The sequence below is a fragment of the Colobus angolensis genome, unplaced genomic scaffold (assembly GCF_000951035.1).
Source record: "Colobus angolensis palliatus isolate OR3802 unplaced genomic scaffold, Cang.pa_1.0 Scaffold181, whole genome shotgun sequence".
Taxonomy (NCBI): domain Eukaryota; kingdom Metazoa; phylum Chordata; class Mammalia; order Primates; family Cercopithecidae; genus Colobus; species Colobus angolensis.
Genome location: NW_012114944.1, coordinates 1184415 through 1209268, shown reverse-complemented (window position 1 = coordinate 1209268; position 24854 = coordinate 1184415). Strand labels below are relative to the sequence as shown.

Below are 24854 nucleotides of genomic sequence, written 5' to 3'. Positions count from 1 at the left end.
ATTTATGCACCCATCCATCCATTTATCCATCCATCCATCCATCCATCCATCCATCCATCCATCCATCCATCCATCCATCCATCCGTTTATCCATCCATCCATCCATCCGTTTATCCATCCATCCATCCATCTGTTTATCCATCCATCTGTTTATCCATCCATCCATCCATCCATCCATCCATCCATTTATCCATCCATCCATCTATCCATCCATCTACTTATGCATCCATCCATCTATTTATCCATCCTTCCATCCACTATTACTTACTTCCTTTCCTTCTCCCTTCCAACATGTATTGAGCATCTACATGTGCCGGGCATTAGCCTAAGGATACAAGATCAAAAGCCATGACCCTTGTCAGGCAAATCTGTGAGGGACTATGGGGGCCAGTTGTGGTAACAGGCAAGCCCAGGGACTCTGGGAACACAGAAAAGGGGGATCAAGCCTAGATTGGGGATGTTAGACATAGAGGGGCTTGGAATCTCTGTATAGTAGGGCTGGGTGGGAAGCATGTCTGAAGGTGCTTTTGCAAAGAGTTTTGCTGAGATTGAGAAAGCACATCAAAGAATAGGGGCACAGCTAAAGCTTTCCAAGTCATCCGCGGTGCTGCCCTTAGTGCAAGGGAGGAATCTAGGAAGAGACAATTTTCAGGTTTATTGTTGAGAGAGAAACATATGTTAGCCAGTGGGAGGTGGAGTGAGGAGGGAGAAGATGAGTGTTTCAGGCAGGGCAGGGACGATGAAGACAAAGGTTCTGAGATGTGCTTTGCTCCTGTACTTAACTGCCCTCTTTCCGAAACCCAGCTTTAATCTACTGGGGCTGTCAGAGTTTGACTCCCTTTGACTTGCTGAGATCTGCAGCCCCTGTCTCCAAGGCCCTGACAGCTGTCAGTCTTCATCTGGACCAACCGCTGCCTCTAACCCTGAGGGTCACTCTACCTGGGATACTCCTATCCAGAGAACTTCTGGCAGTGTCCGAAGCCCTCAGGGTAGTGAGAGCCAGTGGAGCTTGGCTCCTACCTTCCAAAAGGAGAGCGTTCTCAAATGAGGCCAAACCATCCATGCCCGTAAGCTCATTCTACCAACAAGCCCCATGCTTCCCCACCCCCAATCTGCATGGTGCTTTAGAGTTGTCAAGGGACACACAGCTGTTAGCCCCAGTTGCCATTTGAAAGCATGTTGTGAGGTTGGAGTATGCATATCCATCTTGGAGGCAGGCTGACTCGGTTCAGGGAGGTGGTGTTACATTGCCAGGGGTATACGGCCAGTCAGGGAGCAGCTGGGCTTGGGGCCTGGAACTTAGGGTCTCTGAGCCCCTGGTGTCCATGGAGACTGAGGAAATGGAGACTATCTATGGGCTCTGGGGCCAGGGAAGGTGCTCCCTCACTGACATGGGTGGCCTTCCTCACTCGAGTTCTTTTATGGCCCAGGAAGAGCTCTTCCCGCTGGGATGTTAGGGAGCTCACACTTGGAATTCTGGTGTATTCCTTTCTCCCTCCCCATTCTCACCTGTCTGTGCTTGACATATGCTCCTAGACCCAAATTAAAGGCTGTCTCTTACAGGAAGCCCCCACCGCAGTCCCTCATCTCCCCACTGTGTGCACCCCCAGGGCACTGCCATAGAGACCCCGTGTGCCCATCTCCCGGCTGCTTCTGAGGTCAGGGCTGCCTGAAATTCCTCTCAGACCCTGGCCCTGCCTGCAGTAGGTGCTGCCTACAGTAGGTGCTCAGTAGCTGTGGGTGGCATTTATCTGAATACAGCACATGCCCCTCCCCGTCTCGCCCGGTCCAGAGTCCAGGGCAAGTTAGGGTCCGACTGTGTAATTAAACAGGGCTTGAGCGCCACTGAAACGCCCCCTGTCCTTCTTCCAATATTTGCTCTGGCTTCTCACAGGAAGACGCTGAGACAATAGCCCTTGTTACCCTCTGTTTGAGTTATTTATTTTTTTCACTTTTCCCTCCTTCCCCTCTCGGGGGACTCGCCTCTCGCCCTCATCCCTCATGTTTTCCCTTTCACTTGACTGTCACTCTCATTGTCCTCCCGGGGCCAGGAACGCGGGGTGACAGGCGAGGGGAGCCCAACCGGGCTGGGGAGGCTGGAAATATAGTCATTAATGGGACCCGTGAAGCCCAGATGTCCTCCCTGAATGCGGGTAATTTGTTTTTAATGAAAAACCATGCGGTGACCCTGAACAAATGAATTTTCTTTATAAGGAGTCTATGTGCAACGGGCACAAATAAAGGGCCCGAAACAGGAAGACTTAAATCCAGGGCTGAAAGAAAGAGAGAAAGGAAGAGGGAAGGAGTGGAAAAGAGAATGAGAGATAAAAGAGGGAGGAAAGAAAAATGTGAAATGACAACTGTGTTACCATAATACCCTTCGCCTGAAGAGCAAGGCCAGGCCAAACATGTCTTGGGCATTGTCCTGCCAGGGCAGGGTTTCTGACCGCTGTGGCCATCATGAGGTCTTGTTGACAATGATGTTAAGAAGACGAACCCCCATCTGGACAGAGCTTTGCTATTCACGAGCCCCTTTCACGTGTAATTGCAGCGGAGCCTCACGGCAGCCCCTTTTACAGAGGTGAAAACTGAGGCTTAAATGGTTTGCTAGCAAGTGGTTCAGTCTAAATGACAAGGGAAGGACTTTGCCAATTTGGAGGGTGACTCTTAGAAACACTGTGTTACAGCCCAGAAATTGCTTTCATGGTGTGATGCAAAAGAAGGGTGTGTCACGAGCAGCTCTACGCGGGGACACCAGGCGTGTACCGAGGAGTCGGGTTGAAGCAGTTTCACATAGGCCCTTAGAACTTTGCACGGGAGTTTTGTGAATGAAAAGCTCTTCCATGGGCACTGTGGCTGTGGGGTTCCTGGGAAGAGAAGAACTCCCCAGGAACAAGCCAGACACATTTGGAAAAATAAATGCAAAGAAATTGGAATCTAGCCTTGGGAAGCAGGAGACCAGCCATGTCCCACCCACCACCCCATTCAGGACCTTTTGTGGGCTGTAGAGCTGGACATTGCGGGCAGCAGCAAAGACACTGATTCAACAGAGGTCCTAGCTGAGGGCCTTGCCTTTGGCTTTGGAGAAATCTTCTCTGCAGGAGAAGCTTTGAAGGCTGTTAGCCCGTGTAGATTGGGCTGTGCCTGCATGGAGTGTGTTCTAACCCCACCTCAGAGAGGACTGGAGAGGCCGTTGTGTGTTCCGTAGCTGCTTTTTCATCCATCACTGATGGACAGGGCTGGACTCAACCTTAGAAATCAACCCAGGGCTGTGCGGATGAGGGCGAGGAAAGGACTTGTTCAAAGTCACATGGCAAGTCAGAGGGAGAGTCGGGTGGCTCTCTTTCTGCCCTATTGTCCCCACCCCCCTCAGTTCCTCACCGAAGCAATAAAAAAGAAGCAATTTTGTCTCCTATCCTTGTGCAGAACTGATATAAAAAGGATAGTTCCTGGATGCCCTGGCTTCTACAGCAACCCAAATCAAGACCCCCACTTTACCCCAACTTTTACTGTGCTCTTCCTGAACACAGATCCTCTCCCAGGCCCTGGGACCTGGCCAGCTACAAAAACATCTTCTCCCAGGGTCTCAGGCTTCTGTGCCTGAGCGGATCCAGGCAATGGTGGGCTCCCCAGGCCTGGCCGAGGTTGGCCTGAGACCTGCAGGCACGCCGGGGCCGCAGCTCCCCAACCCAGAGTCAGGTAGCCAGACACAAAGAAGTGATTGTTTTCTGTTCCTGGGTTCAGTTTCCCTCTGGAAGCTGTGACCTAGTTAGAAAATCAGACAAATAGAAAAATCTGACCACGACCCCAGCTGAGGTTCTGAAGTCTTGGCTTCTATTTAGGCCTTTCCCTCGAACACTCCCTGGTGAGGCCCGGCCCGCCCGCGCTTCCTCAGCCACCAGAAGCAGACCATCCTCGCTGCTGGTTTTCTCCATAATTGATTATTTATTCCCCACTGACTTCCAAAATGGATTTGAGGCAGCTTCGTGACCTTTCAATAACATCAGCCCCAACCTGAAATCCCTGTCATAAAACAGGAGGACTGCCAGTGGTGCCCGGTGGGGGCAGGAGTGGACGCAGGCCCACCCCACCTGCCCGAGGATGAGCATACTTGCTTTTCACAGCGTGGCACCACTGAGCCGTCCTTCGTGCCCAGCCCTGCTCCTGGAGCGACCCACGCTTCACTGCTGGGAGCTGGGAGCTCACTTTTTTGGAAACAGCTCCTGTCTGGATGCCTTCCAGAGCAGGCTTCCAAAAACATACTTTTAATCAAAAGAAGACTACCAGAAAAACTGGGACAAATTGTGATTTTGACAGTGGACAATTATAAATACTGGGAGGGGTTACTAGTTGGCAAATAAACTCCTCTGTTGAAGTCTTGGATTAATTATACCACCAGTGGGCTGGCCGTGTGGGGTCTCTTGATTATCTTCATTTGCAGGTCGTTTCTGGTCTTCCTCCATTTCTTCCTTCTCTCTCTCTCTCCCCAGCCTCTCCCCCTACCTTCCCTCCTCTCTTCCCTTCCTGCCTCCTTCCTTCATTCACTTATTCATTCATCAGACAATCCCTGAGTCCCTCCTGGGTGCTGGGCCTAGTCCAAAGAATGGGCACAGAAATGACTGAATGAATTTCTCAGGACCTAGGAGAATCGCCCATGCTACCTGCTCAGATGGAAAGAACCCAGCTTGCATGTGGAGGTTCTGCAGGGTTGCTAAGCCCAGGGGCTAGGCAGAGACTACTGGGGGACAAGAGGGCAAGTGCGGGGAGCTCAGGAGCTGAGGGTTGCTGACCTGATGGGTGCTCTGGCAGGGCTCACCCTGGGCCTCCCTGGGAGAACTGAGGGAAGCACCTGGAAATCTTGGTCTCTGAAGTGGGTGCCTGGCCCGTGTGTGCAAATAGGGGGCTCCGTATTTAGGAGTGGGGAGGAGCAGGGAGCTGCCCTGAATGACTGCCTGCTTTGGAAATTTCTATGCATTTGTAATAACAAAATTACCATAATTTGCTCGTTAACGCAGCTAGATCAGTCAAGCATTGTTCCGTCGCGGGCGGGGAGGCCGCGGTGCCTCTCTCTGCACACTCTCCACACCCCAGCCCGCCTGCCAGCCCGTTAGAGCGCTGGAAATTAGCATGCAAATGGTCCTAATTCGGTGGGCGAGCTGTCAGGCAGCGCCTCTCCGGCCTCGTCTCTGTGAAGGCCCTGACAGCCCGGCTCCGGCGCCGGCCCACCCTCCTAGCTCCAGCCAGGAGGGGCTCCGAGGGGCACCTCCAGACTGACAGCTTGGCGGCCTCCCTCCCTCCGTCAGCGCCATCAGGCCTGGCGGCAGGCCCCCAGGGGAACAGGCAGGGCCTGCCACCGTGCCGGCCGGGCCGGAGGAGGCGGGCAGGCAGGTGGGCTGGTGGGGGAGGCTGGCCCACGCTCAGACCCACCAGCCTTAGCTGGCCTGGGCCGATGGGGGCAGGTGAGGGTGGAGTTGGGGTCCCCTGACTCAGGGTCCAGCTGGGGCACAGGGATCCTCCCACCTGCACATCCACAAGGATCAAGTTCAAGTCCTGCCCTGCTCCTCACTCTTTGTCTTCCAGTCCTGATAACACATCCCTCCTCGCCCTGCCCCATACCTGGACCATCTCTGTCCAGGTCCACTCCTGGAACTCCTCTGGCTCTAGTGGAGAATTAGGGAGGTTGAGAAGCTGCATGAACCAGGACTCAGCACCCCTGGCCATAGTCCTGCCTATAGATTTACCAGCCTTAGAGGGAAGTCACCTTTCTATGGACCTCATCCTGCATTTGTATGGTCTTTTTCCCAGGGCTCCTGTGAGGAAAAGGGCTTGCTTTATAGCAGTAGCTGACACCTACTGAGCACGGTTATTTATTTTTTGGGGAGAGGCAGGTGGACGGAGTCTCACTCTGATACCCAGGCTGGAGTGTAGTGGTGCAATCTCAGCTCACTGCAACTTCTGCTTTGTGGGTTCAAGCGATGCTTCTGCCTCACCCTCCCCAGTAACTGGGACTACAGGTGCATGCCACCACGCCCGGCTAATTTTTGTATTTTTAGTAGAGATGGGGTTTCACCATGTTGGCCAGGCTGGTCTCGAACTGCTGGCCTCCTGATCCGCCCACCTTGGCCTCCCAAAGTGCTGGAATTGGAGGCGTGAGCCACTGCACCCAGCTCCTACTGAGCACTTCTATATGCCAGTCCTGCGCTAACTGCCTTTCATTCCCCGACCTACCTGTTTTTTGCAATGATCCCACCAGGCTGCTATTGATATTATCCCATTTCACAGAGTAGGAAGCGGAAGCATCAGCTTGGACAGAGTAACTTGCCCAAGTGATAGTACCAGGATAGAGCCTAGTAGGCTCACTGGTTCTAGAGCCCTTTTAACAAGAGAAAACGCAGGGGCCTGAGATCTGGAGCCTGCCTCTGCCTGGCAATGTGCCCTAGAGCACGTTCCTAAACTGTGCTGGGCCTCGGCTTCTGCATCGGTGAAAGGCATGATGATATCACCTGACAGATGATTTGTGCCTCTTAGAGTACCTGGCACATCACTGACACCAAATAAATGTAGGTTGAGGCCGGACACAGTGGCTCACACCTGTAATCCCAGTGCTTGGGGAGGCCGAGGCGGGAAGCTTGTGTGAGACCAGGAGTTTGAGGCTGCAGTGAGCTATGCTGGTGCCATTGCACTCCAGCCTGGGCAACAGAGTGAGACCCTGTCTCTAAAAAATAAAAGAATAAAATAAATGCAGATTGAAAGAAAAGAACCCAGGTAGGCCCAGGTGAGCCTGTCTTTGAAGATCCATTGTACTTATCCTTACGGTCTTCTCCTGATCAATGACAGCAGCGTGAAGCAGCTACCGCAGGAGGGAGAGGTCATGTAATAGGGTTTGTGGTAAAGTTTCCCCTGGGCTGTCCCCAGGCTGTTTCTCAGCACCTTTTCCCTTCCTTCTCTTGAGCAGATGAAGCCCCACACCAGGACTTAGGGTTTGGTGACTATAGAGCAGTCTGGACCTCAGTGCCCACTTGTCCAGTCAGCTGGTGACTCTGGTGCAATGAACAACCCGCCCTTCCCTGCATGTCCCCTTGTTCTGTTTTAAGGGCATTTATTGGGCCTTTTTAACCTTCAGATAAATGGAGAGGTGAAAGAGACCTTAAGAGTAGGTGGGAGCTCATGAGCCTGAGTTTCTGCTGCATCACAGGACTACCCACTCCCAGCATACAGACTGGCACAGGGCAGATGCCTAGTGAACATGTGAGCAGCCACCTTAAAGAACCTGTGGGCCAAGACAGGAAACAGGCACACAAACCTGGGCAGGGCTGAACTCAAAGCCGCCCACCTGCCTGCTTCAGACCAAACGCCTCCAGCCAGCGGCGGCTTCTCTTTCCTGTGTTGCTTTTCCTTTACATCTTCTTTTTGGTTTGTTTATTGGGGGTCATGGCATGATGGATCCACGTGCCAGCCTCTCAAATCGCTGCTGTTGGGCTGTGTGGAACATCTTTTGGAGAGAACATGTCCTGCCAACCGCAGGATCTCAGGCAGCATGAAGACTGCTCAGGGGCACATCTATTCCCACCCCGGAACGCGGGGCTGGGGACTTCTGAAATGAGGGAGGTGGAACTGCTGTCTTGGAAGTTCATTGCTGAGGGAGGGAGAGTTGCCCAGGCTCCCCCTAGTGGAGAATCGGGATGCATCGTCCTCCTGCATTCCTGGTGTGTGGCCAGAGAGGACTCTGCACCCACACCCCTCCTCCGTTTACCCAGAGTTTCCACTCACATCCTCTCATAGAATCCTCACCACAACCCCTTAGGAACCCATTTTTATGGCTTTTGTGACAGGCTTAGCGAGAGGAAGGGGCTGGCCCGAGGTCATGCAGAGCCAGGACTAGAATCCAGTGTGCCTTCCCTCCACCAGCTGCCCCCACATACCTGGCCCCACACATCTGCCCTTGGCTTTGGCCAGCTGACCCTCTGCTTGCAAAGCCACATGGTCTGACCCTTCCCAGTCTTGTGGCATTAGGACCGAAAGGGCCAGAGGTGTCCACTCAGTGGGAAGGTCAGTCTTACAGTAAATCCTTGCAACAGCCTGTTTCCTGGTCTCCCCGTTGCCGGCCATGACCCTTTATTGTCAACAACGTGGCTGCAGCGAGCCTGTTAAAATTGGAGTCAGGACATGTCCCTCCTGTGCACACTCAGAGTAGAGGCCAAAGTCCTGACCTGTCTCCTCCTCCCCACTTCCCTCCCTGGCATCCTCTCCCCACTCCCCACCCTGGCTTCTCTCCAGCCACACAGGCCTCCTGCCTGTCCCACCCACACACCTCTCACACTCCTACCTCAGGGCCTTTGCACTTGCTGTTCCTACCGCTTGGAGGGCCCTTCCCACAGATATTCACATGGCAAACTCTTGCTTCCTTCATTCTTTCTTCAAAAGTCACCTTTTCAGTGGAGTCATCCCCGGTCACTCCATCTAAAATTCCACCTCCTCCCAACATTTCTTATTCTGTCTCCTGCTTCATGTTTTCTCTTTGGCATCCAGCATTATCTAGCATGCCAGATGCTTCGTTTTCACTTGTCTGGTTTACTGTTTTGTTTGTACCGCTGGAATATAAGCTCCATGAGGGCAGGGACTGATGTCTGCTTTGTTCAGGGCTGTACCCTCAGTGCCTGGTACCTAGTAGGCCCTCAGTCAATATCTGATAGATGAAGGGATGGATGAAATTGCGACTGTCTGCAGTGGGCCTGGTGTTAAGGCAGATGCCACCGGGGCTCCTCAGGACATCTTTGGACCCCTCCCACTGAGCCCTGCATTTGCCCTCTTAGGTGGTTTCTTCACTTTTTTTTCCTTGGCCTGCCAAGATATTTTTTCTCCCCTCCTCTTCCCTCCCCTCCTCTCCTCTTCCCTCCCCTTCCCTCCTGCTGACTTCCTCCCTGCAGAGCCATCTCTCAGCCAGGTGTGTGGGCTGGTCACAGGGGATACATATGAAAGCATAAATCTCCTAGAAAAAAATGGATCTTCATCAGCACAGGACTGCATGGGGCTCCTGCCTCCTGGTCCAGCCTCGGGAGCTGTGAGGGTCGTCCTAATTCAGCTCCCTCCGTGGAATGGCCCTGTCAAGCTCACTGAGTCATGGTGGTGGCTGCCCTGTGGCCTGCCTGGAGTCCCCCACAGAAGCCAGCCCTTCTTAGTGGTTAGCTTATGGTGGCTACCTGCTTAGAAGTCAGTCTCCTTAGGGGCCCCATTTCAGAGGCCGTGGGGACTAGACACCAGCATGCCTCTGAGGATGCTAGGGAAACTCTTTAACATGGATCAGTGCTTCTCAAACTTTATTGCACCCAAATCACCAGGGATCATCTCGCAGAGCAGATTCTGGTTCATAGAGTTGAGGGTGGATGCAGGAGGCTGGTCTTCTAACATGTCGCACACTGAGTACCGAGTGCCTGCCCCCTGCCTCTCAAACTTGCTGTACATTGGCGTCATCTTGGAAGTTTCAACAAATATTACCATCTGCCCCCTCTCACTCCAAGCTCCTTATGAACTAGTATGGGACATGGCCTGGTCATCTGGATTTTTAAAGCTTCCCAGATGATTCTTTTTTTTTTCTTTTTTGAGACAGAGTCTTGCTCTGTCACCCAGGCTGGAGTGCAGTGGTGCGATCTCGGCTCACTGCAACTTCTGCCTCCCAGGTTCAAGTGATTCTTCTCCCTCAACTTCCTGAGTATCTGGAATTACAGGCGCACGCCACCATGCCTGACTAATTTTTGTATTTTTAGTAGAGATACGGTTTCATCATGTTGGTCAGGCTGGTCTGGAACTCCTGACCTCGTGATCCACCTGCCTCAGCCTCCCAGAGTGCTGGGATTACAGGTGTGAGCCAATACACTGGGCCCCCAGATGATTCTTTTTTGTTTGTTTTTTTTTTGAGACGGAGTCTCACTCTGTCACCCAGGCTGGAGTGCAGTGGTGCGATCTCAGCTCACTGCAAACTGCGCCTCCCGGGTTCACACCATTCTCCTGCCTCAGCCTCCCGAGTAGCTAGGCCTACAGGTGCCCGCCACCACGCCTGGCTATTTTTTAGTAGAGGCGGGGTTTCACCGTGTTAGCCAGGATGGTCTTGATCTCCTGACCTCGTGATCCGCCTGCCTCAGCCTCCCAAAGTGCTGGGATTACGGGCGTGGGCCACCGTGCCCGGCCCCCAGATGATTCTTAATGTGTAGCAAGGCTTGACAGCCACTGGCCCGGGTCACTGCATTATTCCTGCCCGCCTCCACCTCCCCTCAGGGCAGCTTTGCTGTGAGAGAGCAGTAAAACTTAAAGGAATTTGTGGACACAGTGAGGAAGGGTGGGGAGCCGGGGAAGGGGTGGGGGCACATCCCACTCTCAGTCGGTCTCGAGAGAGAGAACCCCAAAGGAATGAATGTAGGGTGCAGACACGGAAGGAGAGGGGCCACTGAGACCCTGAGGCTGGCAGGGGGAGGAAGGGAGAGGCCCTGGGAGCTTTTCCAGCCAGAGGAGTGACCAGGAGAGCAGCTGGGAGGCCCAGCCCGGGTCTTTGGCTTCTTCCTTGACCCTGACTCTGTTAGAAGAAATAACTCTCCCTTCCCTACTTCAGCCCGGCCTGCCTCTCGTACTTGTACCAGCGCACTGGCCCCAGCCTCCCAGGGTTGCAAGTAATTTATGTGCGTGCCTGCCCCTCCCGCAGACTGTGGGCTCTCCGTGGGCAGGGACCGTGTCTGATTCATCTCCACCTCCTCCAGCCCCAGGTCTGGCTTGCTGGGGGCAGGAAAAATGTGCAGAATTGAGCGAGTTCCTCGGGGTGCAGGGGAAATCGGGGCCTGTGTGCTGCTGAGTTCTCAGCACACAGCGAAGCCCAAGTGTTGTGGTGGTAATTGTGGAGGTAAATCTTGTCTGGTCTCCTTGCAAACACTTGGTGAAGTATTCCATAAATATGTCAGCAGAAGCATTAAAATTTGATGGCAGGCAGCGCAGGTCGGGACTAGCACTGCGACTTCCCAGCAAGGTATGACACCTTCACCCTCCGTCTCATTAGTCAGCGGCGGGACATTCAGGCCTCAGCGCTGAGCCCAGCCAAGCCAGGGGAGGTGAAGACCCCTGGCTGCTCTGAGGGACAGGCCAAGGTCTGGGTCACAGGAAAGTAAGTCAGCTTTGGGCTGAGCAAAGGAGTTCCTGAAGGCCTTGGGAATATGCCAGGAGGTTCGAGGGTCTCCAAGCTGGAGGGGGCTGGGCCATTTTTGGAGGCTGGGAGCCTGTAATAGAGGCTGGGGACTGATTTTAGCTTTCCAGTCAGCCTTGTGGAAACTATCTATTTGCCCACACACACAAAACGCCTCACAGAACATTTTTAAAAGGTATGGGGTTGGATTCATAATTTAAGCAGGCAAAGAGTCATTTGGGCAGAAACTGGGGGGAGGAAAACTATCCCTTAGAGGCAGAAAGACTGGAAACCAATCTTGTCTGTTTCCCACCCTGCCATTGTCCATTTGGGGAAACTGAGGCTAAGTGAACCTGGAAGGGACAGGTAGAGACGGAAGATCAGGGACTCAGACTCCTAGTTTGAGGCTTTCCTTACAATCAGGAATTTTAGGCATTTGTTGAAATATGAGAAAAACATACTGAAATATAATTTTTGCTAAAAAAAAGAAAGTACCAATGTATCCGTTTTTGCAACAGACACACAAAGCATGTGCTATGTGCCAAGGATTGAGCTGAGTATCAAATAGCCCCTCACATTTGTATAATACTTTTTAATTCACAAAGGACTTTGAAATGCATCAATATTTAGTCCTGTGAGTGTTGTAATTACCATACTGCAAATTAGGAACTCAGGCTCAGAGGTTCAGGAGACTACTTGGAAGCTGCCCAGCTAAGTGGCTGCTGGGCTTTGGCTGGGACTGACTGGCTGCACACCCAGGGGCTTTCCACCACCTCCCAGCACCAGCACAGAGTGGCAGCCACTGCTGCCCTCAATGCCTGTGCAGAAAATCAGCGCCCCCTTTTCTACAATTATTTACAAAACTGTGATATGGTTCAGAGTTGTCAGGAGTCTTGGGTTTATTGGCCAGTGTCCTACATTCTCAGCTGCCTTGTTGGGGAGTTGAAAGCAAGGACAGTCGTGTCTTTGTGGCCCATTCCATGTCAGCACCGCGTGTGTCCTGCTTACTGGCCTCTTGCTTGGAAGAAAGTGAGCTCCCTTCCCTGGGGACAGAGGCAGTACACTTTGACTCAGCAGTGCAGCCTGAGCTGGCAGGTGATGGGACAGATTTTAGTACTGAATGCCACTAAATGACAACATTTGAATGTCCTCTGAAGCCCTCATTGCAGCCACTTCTTACAGGAAGCCTTCCTGGATACCCTATCTAGAATGAATTTCCATTTCTACTCTGCTTCTGAATACACCTTGCCTTTTGCTGGCACCCAAATGTCTAGTTTTGGGTCTAAGAATCCCCTTTAATGCAGAGAGTTCCCTGAGGACTGAAGCCTAGGTGCATTTTACTGAGTATTCCCTACTGGGGGCCTAGCTCTGAGCTCTGAATGGAGGAGGACCACAGTGGATGCTGAATTAAATGGATTTACCAAAATACAGAGCATCACCAGTATATGGGTCTAAAAGTAAAACATAGTCCCCAAATCAAAGTTTAAGGTAAGCTTTCCCCAAATTTAGCATAGGAGGACAGTGAAGAACTTTAGAAACTTGGGGAGAAATGTTACTTTCTACTATGCCCTACCTTTTAAATCATTCATTCCAACTCTGAAGTTGCTCCAAGTAGAACCATGGAAAGTGCGTATGACTGCCTATACAAACCCAGTTGAGGCTGGACACATGAGAACCTAGTGAGTTTATTTGACACGTATCATGAATACGTGAGTTGGATTTTCCTGGGAATGCAATTCAATGTTATTCCCACTCAACTCTGCAGAACCTGGGGCCGAGTGGTTAGGCCCTAGGATGGGGACTTCTGGCAACATTCTGGACGTTCTAAGAAACTCTTCAGGTTTCCAGATCAAGCATCTGCCAGTGGCCAGATGGATGCAGAGAAAAGGTGCTAAGGAAAAAACCTAGAGCCTTCCTATCTTTGCAACCCAGCTTCAGTCTGGTCCTGCTCTTTTTTTTTGCTTCTCCCTTTAGAAAAGTTGTGTCTTTTTATTTTAGCTTGTACTTTTGTGCTCTTTTGAAGTGAGCCGAACTGAGTGCTGTCATTATGTGGCAGGGGAGGTCTACTGAGGCCTGCGGGTGAGTGCTAAGCCGCTCAGGAGAGCACCCGTGTCCCTTTTCACGCATGGGACCTGCACAGTGGTTCCTGCAGCAAACACGGCCCACTTCTCTTTTCTATGTGTCTTATTCCCTTTCTCTGTCTCTCTGTCTCCATGTTTCTAGCAAAGATCAGGACTGGTGTTTCACTCATTCTTTCTAGAGACTCTAGAGAATCTTTCAAAGATTCCATGACCTTTTCTGTTCTCTGAAAGGGCCTGGCTCAAGGAACATCTGCTAGGCACACTTAGTGCTCACTCAGTCTGCATTGGTGTTGTGGGCAAGGCCCTGTGCTGGGGGTGGGGCCGCAAGGACCTGTCAGTCACAGATGGTCAGCCTTGGTTCCTGCCATTGAGGAGGATCCAGACCCAACAGCAGGGGAAGCAAGATAGGGTCACAAACAGCCCTGAATCTGTGTGCGCTGGGATATGGCAGTGATAGACCCAGGGCTGGGGACTCAGGGACCAGTGGGGGACTGCTCTCAGCTGGGATGATTAATCCAGAAAGGCTTCCTGGAGGAGGTGGTATTTGAACTGGGTCTTGACAAATAGGAGAATTGGACATGGGGAAGGGAAGCAAGGTGGTGTTTCAGATGAAGGAAATAGCATGAGAGATGGAGATGGCCCCGTGGAGTAGGTGTGCAGAACAACTGGTGGTGCAGTTGGCCTGGAATATGGCTTGTGGCAGGTGGGGGTGGCGTGGGGGATGCAGGCAGTGGGAGGGCCTTGACCGCCACCAGGAGGCGTCTTGGGTGTTGATCTTCACAAAGTGCTACCCGTGGGCACTCCCAGGACAGGGCACCGCAGTACCCCCTCCCCCTCATGCGTGCACACAAATCAGGTGTTGTCTTGCATCCTAGTGAGGCTTCAGGGGGTCATTTGTACGTGCCCACTGTTTGCTTAGATGAGGGCAGGACAGGACAGAATTTTGGAATAAGACCACAGCAGCAGAGTGGATTAAACTTGGACTAGAGTTGTTCAAAATGTGCCATGGCATAGCCAGGAATCTCAAATGGAAATGCCTGCAGGGGCCAGGCAGGTTGCAGAAAGAAAGGTCAGCCTTGGAGGCAAAGACAATAGATCTAGGTAGATGGAAGTCCTGTGGCTACAGACACTTGCCCCCTTCAAACACCAGGAGCCCATCAATTGTTTCCTCCTGGCCCCGCGTGTCCCGAGGCCTCCAGCTCTTGCCTGTGATGCATGGCCAGCTGGTGGAGTTGGACATGTGCCCTGTGGCAGAGGCACCACGACACAGCAGTGGAGTTTGTGTCCACTGAATTCCCTAAAGCATCCTTGGATTTGGGTTTTTGTAGTTGTAGACAACAGGAAGGGGACACAACAGCCTCTTCTTTACAGAGGACCCCACTGAGGCCCAGAAGGGCCACTTGGCCACCGCACACCTGGCAGGTAGCAGAGCCCTGGCCTCCACGCCAGGCTCCCTGGGGCTCACCCAGCCGGCTGTCCAGCTGTGGGGTCCGCGGCTCTTGGGAGAACCAGAAGTGAGACACATTGCGCATTCTGCCCCTCATGCGCACCCTCTGTCTCGGTTTTTCTCTTCCCTCTGTTTTTCTGAAGGCCTTCGATGCTGACCTGAGCTGGTGGGAGAGAGGTTTTTCCCAGCGATGGATCGATGCGCGGTTGTCGGGGCTGACAGGGCTGACCTTTACTGAGCTTGGGTTTTCATCTCCCTGTTGGGAGCCCAGGAAGGTCTTGCTGTGGAGAGAGGGACGGTGAGAAGCCTTGGCCTGCGAGGGGGTGAGGCTCGGCGTGGGTGCAGTGAAGACAGCTTCTGAGAACTGAAAGCCCTTGGAGGTCACTTATTTCAATTTCTTCCAAACACACCACTTTTACAGATGAGAAAACTGAGACTTGGTGACAAATGACTTGTTCAAGGTCACTCTGAGAGGCTTTGACACAGCTGCAGAATCCAGTGTGTGTGTATGTGTGTGTGTATACACATCCAACATGCATACATCTGTATGTTATACATATTACATATATTATTATGTATACATACACATATACATTATAAGCATGTGTACGTGTATATCGGGAGTATCCATCCATGTGTATCATGAAAGCCCGGCTGAGGCTGCTTGTGATGCCTACGCTCACTCTGGTCGTCAACAGTTTGGTCTCGCAACATCCCGGGTACCCGCTGATCCCTGAGCCACCGTGCACTTCATGCAGTTCTGCAAAGCCGTGAAGAGGAGCTGAAGAAACCTCATGGTCCTTTTCAATTGTTTCTTCTTCCTTCTCCTCTGCAGAGATTTTCTCTCAAAGCCCAGTTTGAATCCTTCAGAAACAGAACTTGGCTGCGAAGTCACTTTGAAAGACTTTCCGTATGCTAATTGCAGCCGGCCAAGGTCTGGAGCAGAGGTGGGAGCCCACCATCTGCAGACGGGGTCGGCCCCCAGTGCGCTCTGCAAATCCCCGTCATCTGGCAGGTGTCGTTTTGGGTTAATTAAGAGCTATACTGAGCCCGTTTACCTGTCACTTCTGAGAATTTTAGGAAACTTTGACTTCCTTGCCATCTCTGAGCTTTGAGCGAAGGGGAAGCTGGAAACACCTCTGAATCTGGTGATGCTTCTGCCTCTGGGATCTGCAGGACAGCTGCGTTAAGTGCATCTTATCATAACCCCTTTTTAAGCTTTTTATTTTAATCAGTGTTCTCTAGTTAGTGCATTGGTTTTTACAGTCACATCTTCTATATTTGGAAGACAATACTGTTCTGGGGAAACCCACCATTTATCTGAAATTTCTTAAGGCTCTGCTTTCTCTCTGCATCTTTGAGGAAAGACGTTCTAGCTTTGTTCTGTGTAATGGCTTTGGAGGAACTTTGAATTTGCAGGTTGGGGGCCCTTTCACTCATCGGGGTTTGGGGCTGTCAGTGCTGACCTCAGAGCTCTGTGTTCATGGGGGGATGACTCAGTTACATCCCCAGAGAGCTGGGTTCTCGGTTGGTCAATAGGCCCCCTTCTTCAGAATGACAGAATTTTCTCTCTGGGCTGATGACAACGTTCTATTAATATATCTTGGTAAGGGTTTGGGTCACACAGGTCTATGCATTTGTCAAAACACAGCAGTAGCACGTTTAAGATTTGTGTGTTTCATTATGTGTAAATTTTATATCCAAAGAAAAAACTTGTAAACAAATAATGAACTTCAGTTAATTATATGCATGCTGAAGTACTTAGGGGAAAGTGTACTGATGTTTGCATTTACTTGGAAATGAAATACACATTAAGATGAAGGAAAGGCTAGAGGGTTGGAGATCTATATGACAAGCAAGCATAAGAAAATATTGGTGGTAGAATTAGGCGGTGGCTACATAGGTGTTCACTATAACATTTTTTAAACTTTGCTGTATGTTTGGAAAATTTCAAATACATCAGTGGTGAAGAAGGGTGTGATGAGAAGATTTCCCTTTCTCCTGCTGGCCCAACTCAACCAGGTGTTCCTTGGGATGGTGGGATCCCTGGGGTCTGGGAATACAAGCCAGGGTCCCAGGCCCTGCTCTGTTCCTGACTGGCTAAAAGACCCTGGGGATAGAAAGGTTGAGGGAACGTATCTCTAAAGTTCATCCCAGGCCTGATCATCTGTGACTATGAGTGATGGCACAGGTTGGTGAGGTTCAACATAAGATGAATTTGTTGCATGAAAGGAGGAAGAAGTGCATTGCTCGGGGTTAGGCGAATGCAGGGAGTGACTGTCAGCCTTGAGATGCCCAGTGGGAAGCCACATTCCTTCTGCCCCAGCCTGGGCTCCTCTGCTCCGTGTCCTCCTCATCGGGATTATTGTGAGGATGAGGCGCCATGGCCTTGGAACTGCGCCTTGACTGCCAGCGTTCTGTTTCTAGTCTCGCCTTCTTCATTTTTTTTCTCCGAAGGCCACCATCAGACAGTTCCCACGCGGCCCTCCCCTCCTGTCTTCCCATCCTCTGAGGGACTGCATGTGCGGGGCCTCTGCCAAGTCCCTTCTCCTTTCTGAGACTCAGTTTCCCAATCTGCAACACAGGGTGTGTTGGGTGTGTCGATCTCGCCAGTCCTTTCCTGTTCTGACGCTTCCACAGCTCTGTATTTCTTTCTGTCGCTGGGTTTCCTCTTTTCACCTGCCCAGGATCAAAGGGTGAAGGGGCAGGGGGAGGAGCTGGGATCAGAGGGCTTGGGTGGGGGCAGAATTTCTGAGTTTGTTTTCTCTCTGATCAATGAGAGAAGGTACCTAGTTCCCACCACACAGGGGTTTGCAAAGAGCATCTGCAAACCTGAAGTCAGTTGATCTTCTCCATAAGCCCTAAGAAGTAGGGATCTTCCTTCCCTCCATTTTATAGATGAAGAAACAGACTCAACAGGTGAATGCATGTGCCCAAAGCCACACAGCTTGGCAGAGGAAGAGCCCGGGACTGGATCTTGGGTCTGTGTGACTTCAAGGGCCATTTTCTGTCTTCTCCTCCAGCATGGGCAGCTCTGGGCAAGAGCAGAGCACACCTTGGGTGTGGCCTGGAGCATGGCCTAGAAGGGGACCAGCCCTCTGTTCTCAGTTCTGTCAGCAGCATCTGGAGAAGGGGATCAGCCCGGGTGCCCTGGAATCCCATCGTGGGCCATCTGCCCGCCCCTCCTCCCTGCCTTTGCTCAGGCAGTTGCCTCCTCTGACCCCACGACGCCGTTCTCTGATTCCAATAATCCCAACAGCTGGCCGGCATCACCTGGCACCTTGAAATCAGGACAAAATTGATTCAAACCCTCATTTGCCACCAAGTGGGAAAATCCTATATTCTCCTTAAGATTTCTGCCCCATTTCCAGGTGGAGACTCACTTTCCCACCATCATCTCAGGCTCAGGCTTCTCGGGACATTCTTCAGCCACTTTAGTATTTTTGAGAGACGCCAAAAGCGTGGGTCAGTTAGGAGGAGGTGAAGGGCCCGTGGTGTCCCTTGTGCTGGGCACAGTCATCTGAAAGGGGTTCATTGTGGGATCTTTGTCTTGGGCCTGCTGGCTGCACCTCTGGAGGCCCTCATTTCCTTCCCCGAGAACGTCCTTCCTGCACATGAGGAACATCATTTTGTGCCTAAGGATGCCACTGCTGTGTCATCTCTCAGGTCCAGTCCCGCTTGCTTAGACCGTGGCCGCAGCCACCTGGAGGGGCCCCCTGACTGCAGCGTGTCCTCCTCCAGTCTGTCCTCCAGATTCTGGCACTCACCAGTCTGAAGCCTTGGCTGATCCCAGCCCTAATGGGAGAAAAGCATTACACTCCTGCCCCACACCTGCTCTGCCCTGCAGCTGCCTCTGCTGGGGTCTCACGGGAGACCTGGCCATTCAGGGGCCACGTTCTGCCCAGCCCCACTGCCAGACCTTGCGTGTGCCTGGAATGCCTGCTTCTCTCTGCCATCAAAGTCCTACCCACCCTTCAAGGCCTGGTTCACATGGTCCCTTCTACTCCCAGAAAGTGTTCCTAGGCCTTCTCTGGACTGGTGACTGAGGACCTGGCTTCTCCGCATCTCATGGGGTGAGGGCTCCCTACACTCAGACAGCTTCCTATGTGGCACTTCAGATAATCAGACACCATCGCAGAGTCCCTAGCAGGTGGCTGAACCAGCCTCTAGGTCAGTCTCATGACCTGTACATGGTCAAACACCCCTTACCCAGAGTGTATTGCTCTCACAGGGCAGGGGCCCCATGTTGGGGATGCCCACCACACTACCACTCTTAGCACACCAGGCAAGCCAGTCCCTAGTGGGCTCATTTCTCCCACCAAGGGGCAGTATGATGTGGTGGGCAATGGAATAGGAGAAATTTATTTGGATCCTGGCACATAGCAGGTATCCAACACACCCTTGGCTATGGGTACTAATAACGGAGGTAGTGAGAGCCATCGCCTGAGTTAGAGAGTCTGCTCTGGAAGCATGTGCCTGATTGACCTAGGAGTCCTCATTCATTCATTCATTCATTCAATAAATAATTATTCCTGCCTACTAGAGGCGAGGCACTATGCTAGAGGTTGGGATCAAGACGTGAACAGACAAAACTCCCTGCCCCCATCGAGCTTACATCCTAGTGGAAGAGGCAGATTAGAATAAGATGAAGGATAAACAAGACAGGCTCGATTGTGATCAGCTCTATGGAGGAAAAAAAAGCAGGAAAGAGAGATGGGTGGAAGGAGCTTCCCTTTTAAAAACAGTGATCAGGGAAGGCTTCCCCGTGCTGCAGAGAGCTGGTGAGCAACCAGGGATTGTTCAGACATCCATTGTCTGCTGTGGACTGGGCATCAAGCTGGGGTGAGGGTGGCACACAGGTGCAGAGAGGAATCCAACGGACCTGCAGGGCCAAGCACGCCCGTGCACAACGGACTCCCCTGTAGATCAGGGCAAAGCCAGTGCTGCAGAACCACACGGGAGACTGGGGCCAGCTGAGGAGGGGTGGGAGAGGGGCTTCCCAGAGGAAGAGGTATCCAAGGACCTCTACACTCACCACTGTAAGGCCAGGAAGGTGGAGACAGGGTCAAGGATCATGGGTGACACTGACTTAGGTACATTCTGTGAAGGAATTGGGAGCTGTTTATGGCCCTTTGCAGAAGCCAAAGCCAATCTAGGGATGGATAACATGTCCACAATGAACTAACTCCAGCCAGATGGACCTGAGACTTGCACTTTGTGGGGCTGGAGATCTGGGAGGCTTCCTGGAAGAAGTGGCCTTGGAGCTGGGCCAGGCAGCAGAGGCGATGCTAAACAAAGATGCAGAGGTGGCCTTTGCCACAGTAGCCCAATGCCCTGGGCTCGGCACTGTCAAGAAGTGCCTCTGATAGGGCAGCTCCATGGGTGCCCAGAGCCCCAAGGGGAGGGTGCTGTCCGTGTCCTCCAGGCTACACTGTCTCTCTACTCCCCCACCAGCCCCTGAGGAGGAGGAGGCTGCGTGGCGCTGATGGATATGCCGGGACCAGGCGGCTGCGGCCCACTGTCACCAGGCTTTCCCGCTGCATGCCGGAACCTGACACCCTGACCACTGAGGCATAAAAAACAGAGAATTGGAAGGCTCAGCCTGTCAGGCTGGGAGTGTCCCCCAGAGAGGCCCAAGGAGGAGCATGAGCGTGTGTGTGTGTGTGTGTGTGTGTGTGTGTGTGTGTGGACATGCTCTGCCTGTGGTTGTAGGTGCAGGGGAAGCCAGCCAGCTAGACCTAGGGAGTGGGAGCGGCTGGACCCTCAGTCCTGCTTCATTATTCCTGCCCCACCTGGCAGAGCCCCAGGGGCCCATCTCTAGGCTTGGGTTGCAGGGGAGAGAGCAGGCTCTTGGCTCTTGGTCCAGGGTTCTGGCTGGCCCCTTCCGGAATCTCTCACCCTTCGGCCCTTTGTAAGCATCCTTGTAGGGGATGGTGGAGGCAGGCTTGGGCTGCAGGTGGGCTTATGGGGCTATGTAAGTCCTGTCACATCCAGCAGGGAAGGGCTCCCATGCTCTGTACCCAGCAGAAGCCAGCTTTCCATGCCCTGTTCCAGGGCCTCTACTGAATACACTCTGCCGGGTACTGGGCACCTGGCAATGAGTTCAGGCTGAAGTCTACTCTCTAGGAGCCCCTGGGAGCCCCTAGCCATGGGGGAAGGACAGGCAGGCCCTACCGGCTATAAGACCAAGGCAGCAAGGTGGTAAGGGACAGAATTGTGAACTCTCCTCCTAGTGACCTAGCCAGTAGTAAAGAGGCTCTCCTGGAACTGGCACCCACAGCCCAGGGAAGTGCCAGAGGCAGGCATCACTGCTCCCTGAGCACCTGGCCAGAGTGAACCATGCTCAAGTGCCACCTGCCCCACAATGCTCTTCACACCCTGGCACACCTCACAGCTCCTGCCCAAGCACACCCACAGCTGCCAACAGCTGCCCCTCCCCAGTGCCCAAAAGGCCCCAACCACTCCCTCTTCTGTGCTCCCCTAGCCCTTTGGCTTGTCGTTTCATTTCACCACAGTCATTTCAGTACAGTTCTGTCTGCCTCCTCCAGGCAGAGGACCTGGAGGCCCTCTGGAACCTGGTTGCCCGTGGCTGGAGGTCTGACAAAGCATACCATTTAGGGCTCAGCTGGTGCCCACCCTCTACCCAAGTCTCATCTTCCTGACGAGACTGAGGCCCCAGGGACAGCCACCCCTGCCTTCACAGCACAGAGGGCCAGGCTAGGGTTGAGGTTACCTTTGGGTTCTCTGTCCAGAGCCACTCAGGAGCAGGTGGGGGGTAGAACTGAGCCCATCCTGAGGTCCTGGATTGGCTTCACTCGGGAATGAGAACCAAGCAGTCTGCAGCCTTGAAGTTAGCAAGGTGTATCAAGACCATTTCGTGAGACGACCTGAGCATCAGCCTTCTCATATGTAAAATGGGCCAATGGCCCCAAGGAACATCTGGCAAATGGGGCCACGGAACAACGTGGGAGTTCCATGGTACACATGTGAGAGTCTGCTGTTCACTCCCACTGATAAGGAGGGGAAATACAGACAATGCCAGTGACAGCTGCCTAATCCATAAGGATGTGGACCCGACTTGCTTTTGTTAGTTACAAAAGTTCCTGAAGTTCATAGAAGAGGCAAATGCCATTGGTAACCAGGCTGGCTGGGACCCAGGGCCTTTTCTGAACTGGATTTGACGTTTGCTTCCTGTTTCTCTCTCCACTCACCATGCACAGGGAGTGAGTTTTCCGGGAGTCCCTACAGCCACCCTCAGTATTCCTCGTACAACGACTCCTGGAGGTTCCCCAACCCAGGGCTGCTTGGTGAGTACTGGCGGAGGCCCTGCGGGGCCCCTGGGCCATCGGCTGCCCCATCCAGGCCTCCTCATTGGCCTGGGTCCCTCGACATCCTGAGGTCTGGTCACTGAGGTGGGTGGGTAGCTTGCCCAGGCACATGGAGTATAGTGGGGGCCTTAGGGTAGTAAACACTGCTGTAGCCCTGCCCATGCCCTCCTCCCTCCCCCAGATGTTTTGGTGGGTTAGGAAAAATGGCACAGAAGGGAAACAGTGGAAAAAAGGGGCATTGAAGGAGAAAGAGGAAGGTAGGAAAAGTAGTGCCTACCTGTGAGTAACTTGTATTTCTTAAGAATCATGAAATATTCAGGCAAGAACTCTCTAAATAAGTGTCAGTAAAGATACCAACTTTGAATTGATTGGTAGTGGCTGCCTGGAGACTATCTTGATAAAGGCCCTGATGCCCAGTGATTGATTAGTGATATCTGCATGGACATCACCAGAGCTGGCTCCGTTGGAACCTGGTTGCCCGTGGCTGGAGGTCTGACAAAGCATGTCATTTAGAGCTCAGCTGGTGCCCACCCTCTGCCCAAGCCTTGGATTGGCAGATTGTCCATGACTGGTGGCAGTCTTATCTGTGAATGTCATCAAGATTTGGGCCACTGCAAAGACCATGCAAGTCTAACTTGGCCTTCAGAAGGCCAAGAGGAGCCTTCTGTTTTGTTGGAATGAGCTTACATGAAACCAGCTAATAAGTGCCAGTTGGAGCTAAAGGTTCTGGGACATGAAGTAGAGGCATGGGCTCAAAGATATCACTCACCATCTGGGAGGTGGAGCTGGCCAATCAGCCTGCAGGCAGCAACATGAAACCCTCCCCCAGCAGTCAGCTAAGAATTTTCCACTTACAGCAGTGAAAGGTCAGACATGGAAGGGCCCTCTGAGACCACCCAGGTTTATCTGTCCAACTTAACAAGGCCTCCTTAAGGAAGAACTTTTAATTCCCTGGATCCTTAATTATTTTAGGACTGAGAAACAGGCTTCATCAGAAAAGCCATAACCTGGTGTCTTCAAACTCAAGTTGCCAAGCCATAGGTCTGTGAAAAAGGCCATGTAATCTCAGCCTTGACTCCTTCCCACACCTGATTTGATGATTAGGACAGACACACAGTATGGAAAGCACTTCTCTCTTGCTACTACCATTCCATGCACTTGGGGCCTTTGGCTGTCTAAAGGATTTTGATGTGTCATGGATGACTTGGGGATTCAATAAGAAACAATCCCCATTAGTGCTGCGGGTCCCTGAGGAAGGAGATTTCAAGCCTTGCAGAAGACTCCTAGCTTCTTATTATCTGTGGTCTCCAAGAGCGGCAGAATCTGCAGATTGATCTCTTCTCAGACTCCTTTTTTGGTTTTGGTCAAAATCATTTCTAAGTATCGAACCAAGATATCCACTTACCTAATGTTTTTTTCTTAAGTGGACTATTTGAGTTGACCCAGACGTCAGTCTCAGGAAACGGGAGGCATGAGCTGGCTGTGAGCTCCCTGAACCAGTGTCTTCAAGCAGGGGTGGGGGTAGGGAGATGAGTCTTGAGGCCCAAACCTGGGAGTCCTTCCCTGGAAATCTGCCTCAGGCAGAGCCCTGATCCCAGTCCTCTGGGAGACCCCAGGGGATATGGCACGCAGGAGACCTGAACACTGGCTTGTGGGAGGGGTTCGTTCTGATGGAGAGGTGACCCCAAGGAGGCCATGGTGACCCAGGGCTGCCACACATGACTGTGCACTACCCAAGGGGACAGGTGGGAGCTGAACCCCAGCCCATGCATGGCACAAAACCCTGAGCCCTGGCACGGGGCTGTACCTGCTCAAAAGGGACACCTTTTTCTCATTTATACAAGGAGTCCTAGAGGTTGATAGTGCCTGTCATTTATTCGCCTGGGAATTCAGGAAACATAAATTAGCAGAAACAGCTCAGGCACGTGTGGCAAAGGCTTGGTGTAGGAGGTAGGGCAATCTGTGGAGTGTGCACAGAGTGGCCCCTTGAAGGCCAGGCTGGGGAGTTTGGACCTGACTGTGTAGGTCTGAGGGGATAGGGAGGGGAGGGTGGGACTAGACCGCATCCAAGGCTTTTGCTACTCAAGCTGGAGTGAAATCTAGTTCACAGCTCCAATTGTTAGGCTTGGGCTGTGTGCCTGTTGTGGAAAAGATGCACATTCTGTCCCAGGGAGCTCACAGGCTGTGGGTGGGAGCCTCAGGCAGGGGTGTCTGTGCTGGGAAGTGCTCAGTACCTTTAGGGGGCCCAGAGACAGCGTGGAGAGGAGGAAGAGGAAGCAAAACTCCATTCATCTGCATAAGCACTTGCTAATTGTACCAGGCACCCAAAACTCTTTCCACGTGGGCTATCTGATTTCGTCCCCTCAGCAACCCTACAGAGCACATATTATTATCTCTATTATACGGAAGAGGATAATGAGGCTCAGAAAGGTGAACTAATTCACCTGAGGTCACACAGCATTCGGGTGGCAGAGGAGGATTTAAATTCAGGTCACCCTGACACCAGAGCCTATTTCTGGAACCAGTGTGTGATGTTGTACTCTACTCTCCCTGGCTGATTCACAGTTTGAACAACACCAAAGCCAGGAAAAGAGTCCTCACCCCTCTGTAGAAACAGGCCTTGGGAGTCCTGAGTCCTGAATACTCAGACCTGTGTGTGAGTGATGAGACTGGCTCTGGTCCAGCTTTGAAAGCAGGTTACTGTCTGTATCTGTCAGACTTTACGTTGCAAACAACAGAATCCACTCTGACTGGCTTAAGCAGAAAACGAATTATTTAAGGGATATTTGGGACTTCTAGAATCTCCAGGAGGACCGAAAAGAGGTAGGCATGGG

At 52.3% G+C, this 24854-nt stretch overlaps 1 protein-coding gene across 9 annotated transcripts in view; it reads left to right on the top strand.

The window, feature by feature from the left end:
- PAX5 (paired box 5) overlaps positions 1–24854 on the top strand; it is a 196116-nt gene that overhangs the window by 161276 nt on the left and 9986 nt on the right. For 5 of the 9 annotated variants that reach the window (XM_011939423.1, XM_011939429.1, XM_011939425.1 and 2 more), the window contains one exon: positions 21913–21999. The exons of the other annotated variants lie outside the window; for them this stretch is intronic. In XM_011939423.1, the coding sequence (XP_011794813.1) occupies positions 21913–21999 (87 nt within the window). The remainder of the gene's footprint in view (positions 1–21912; positions 22000–24854) is intronic. 9 annotated transcript variants of the gene reach the window in all.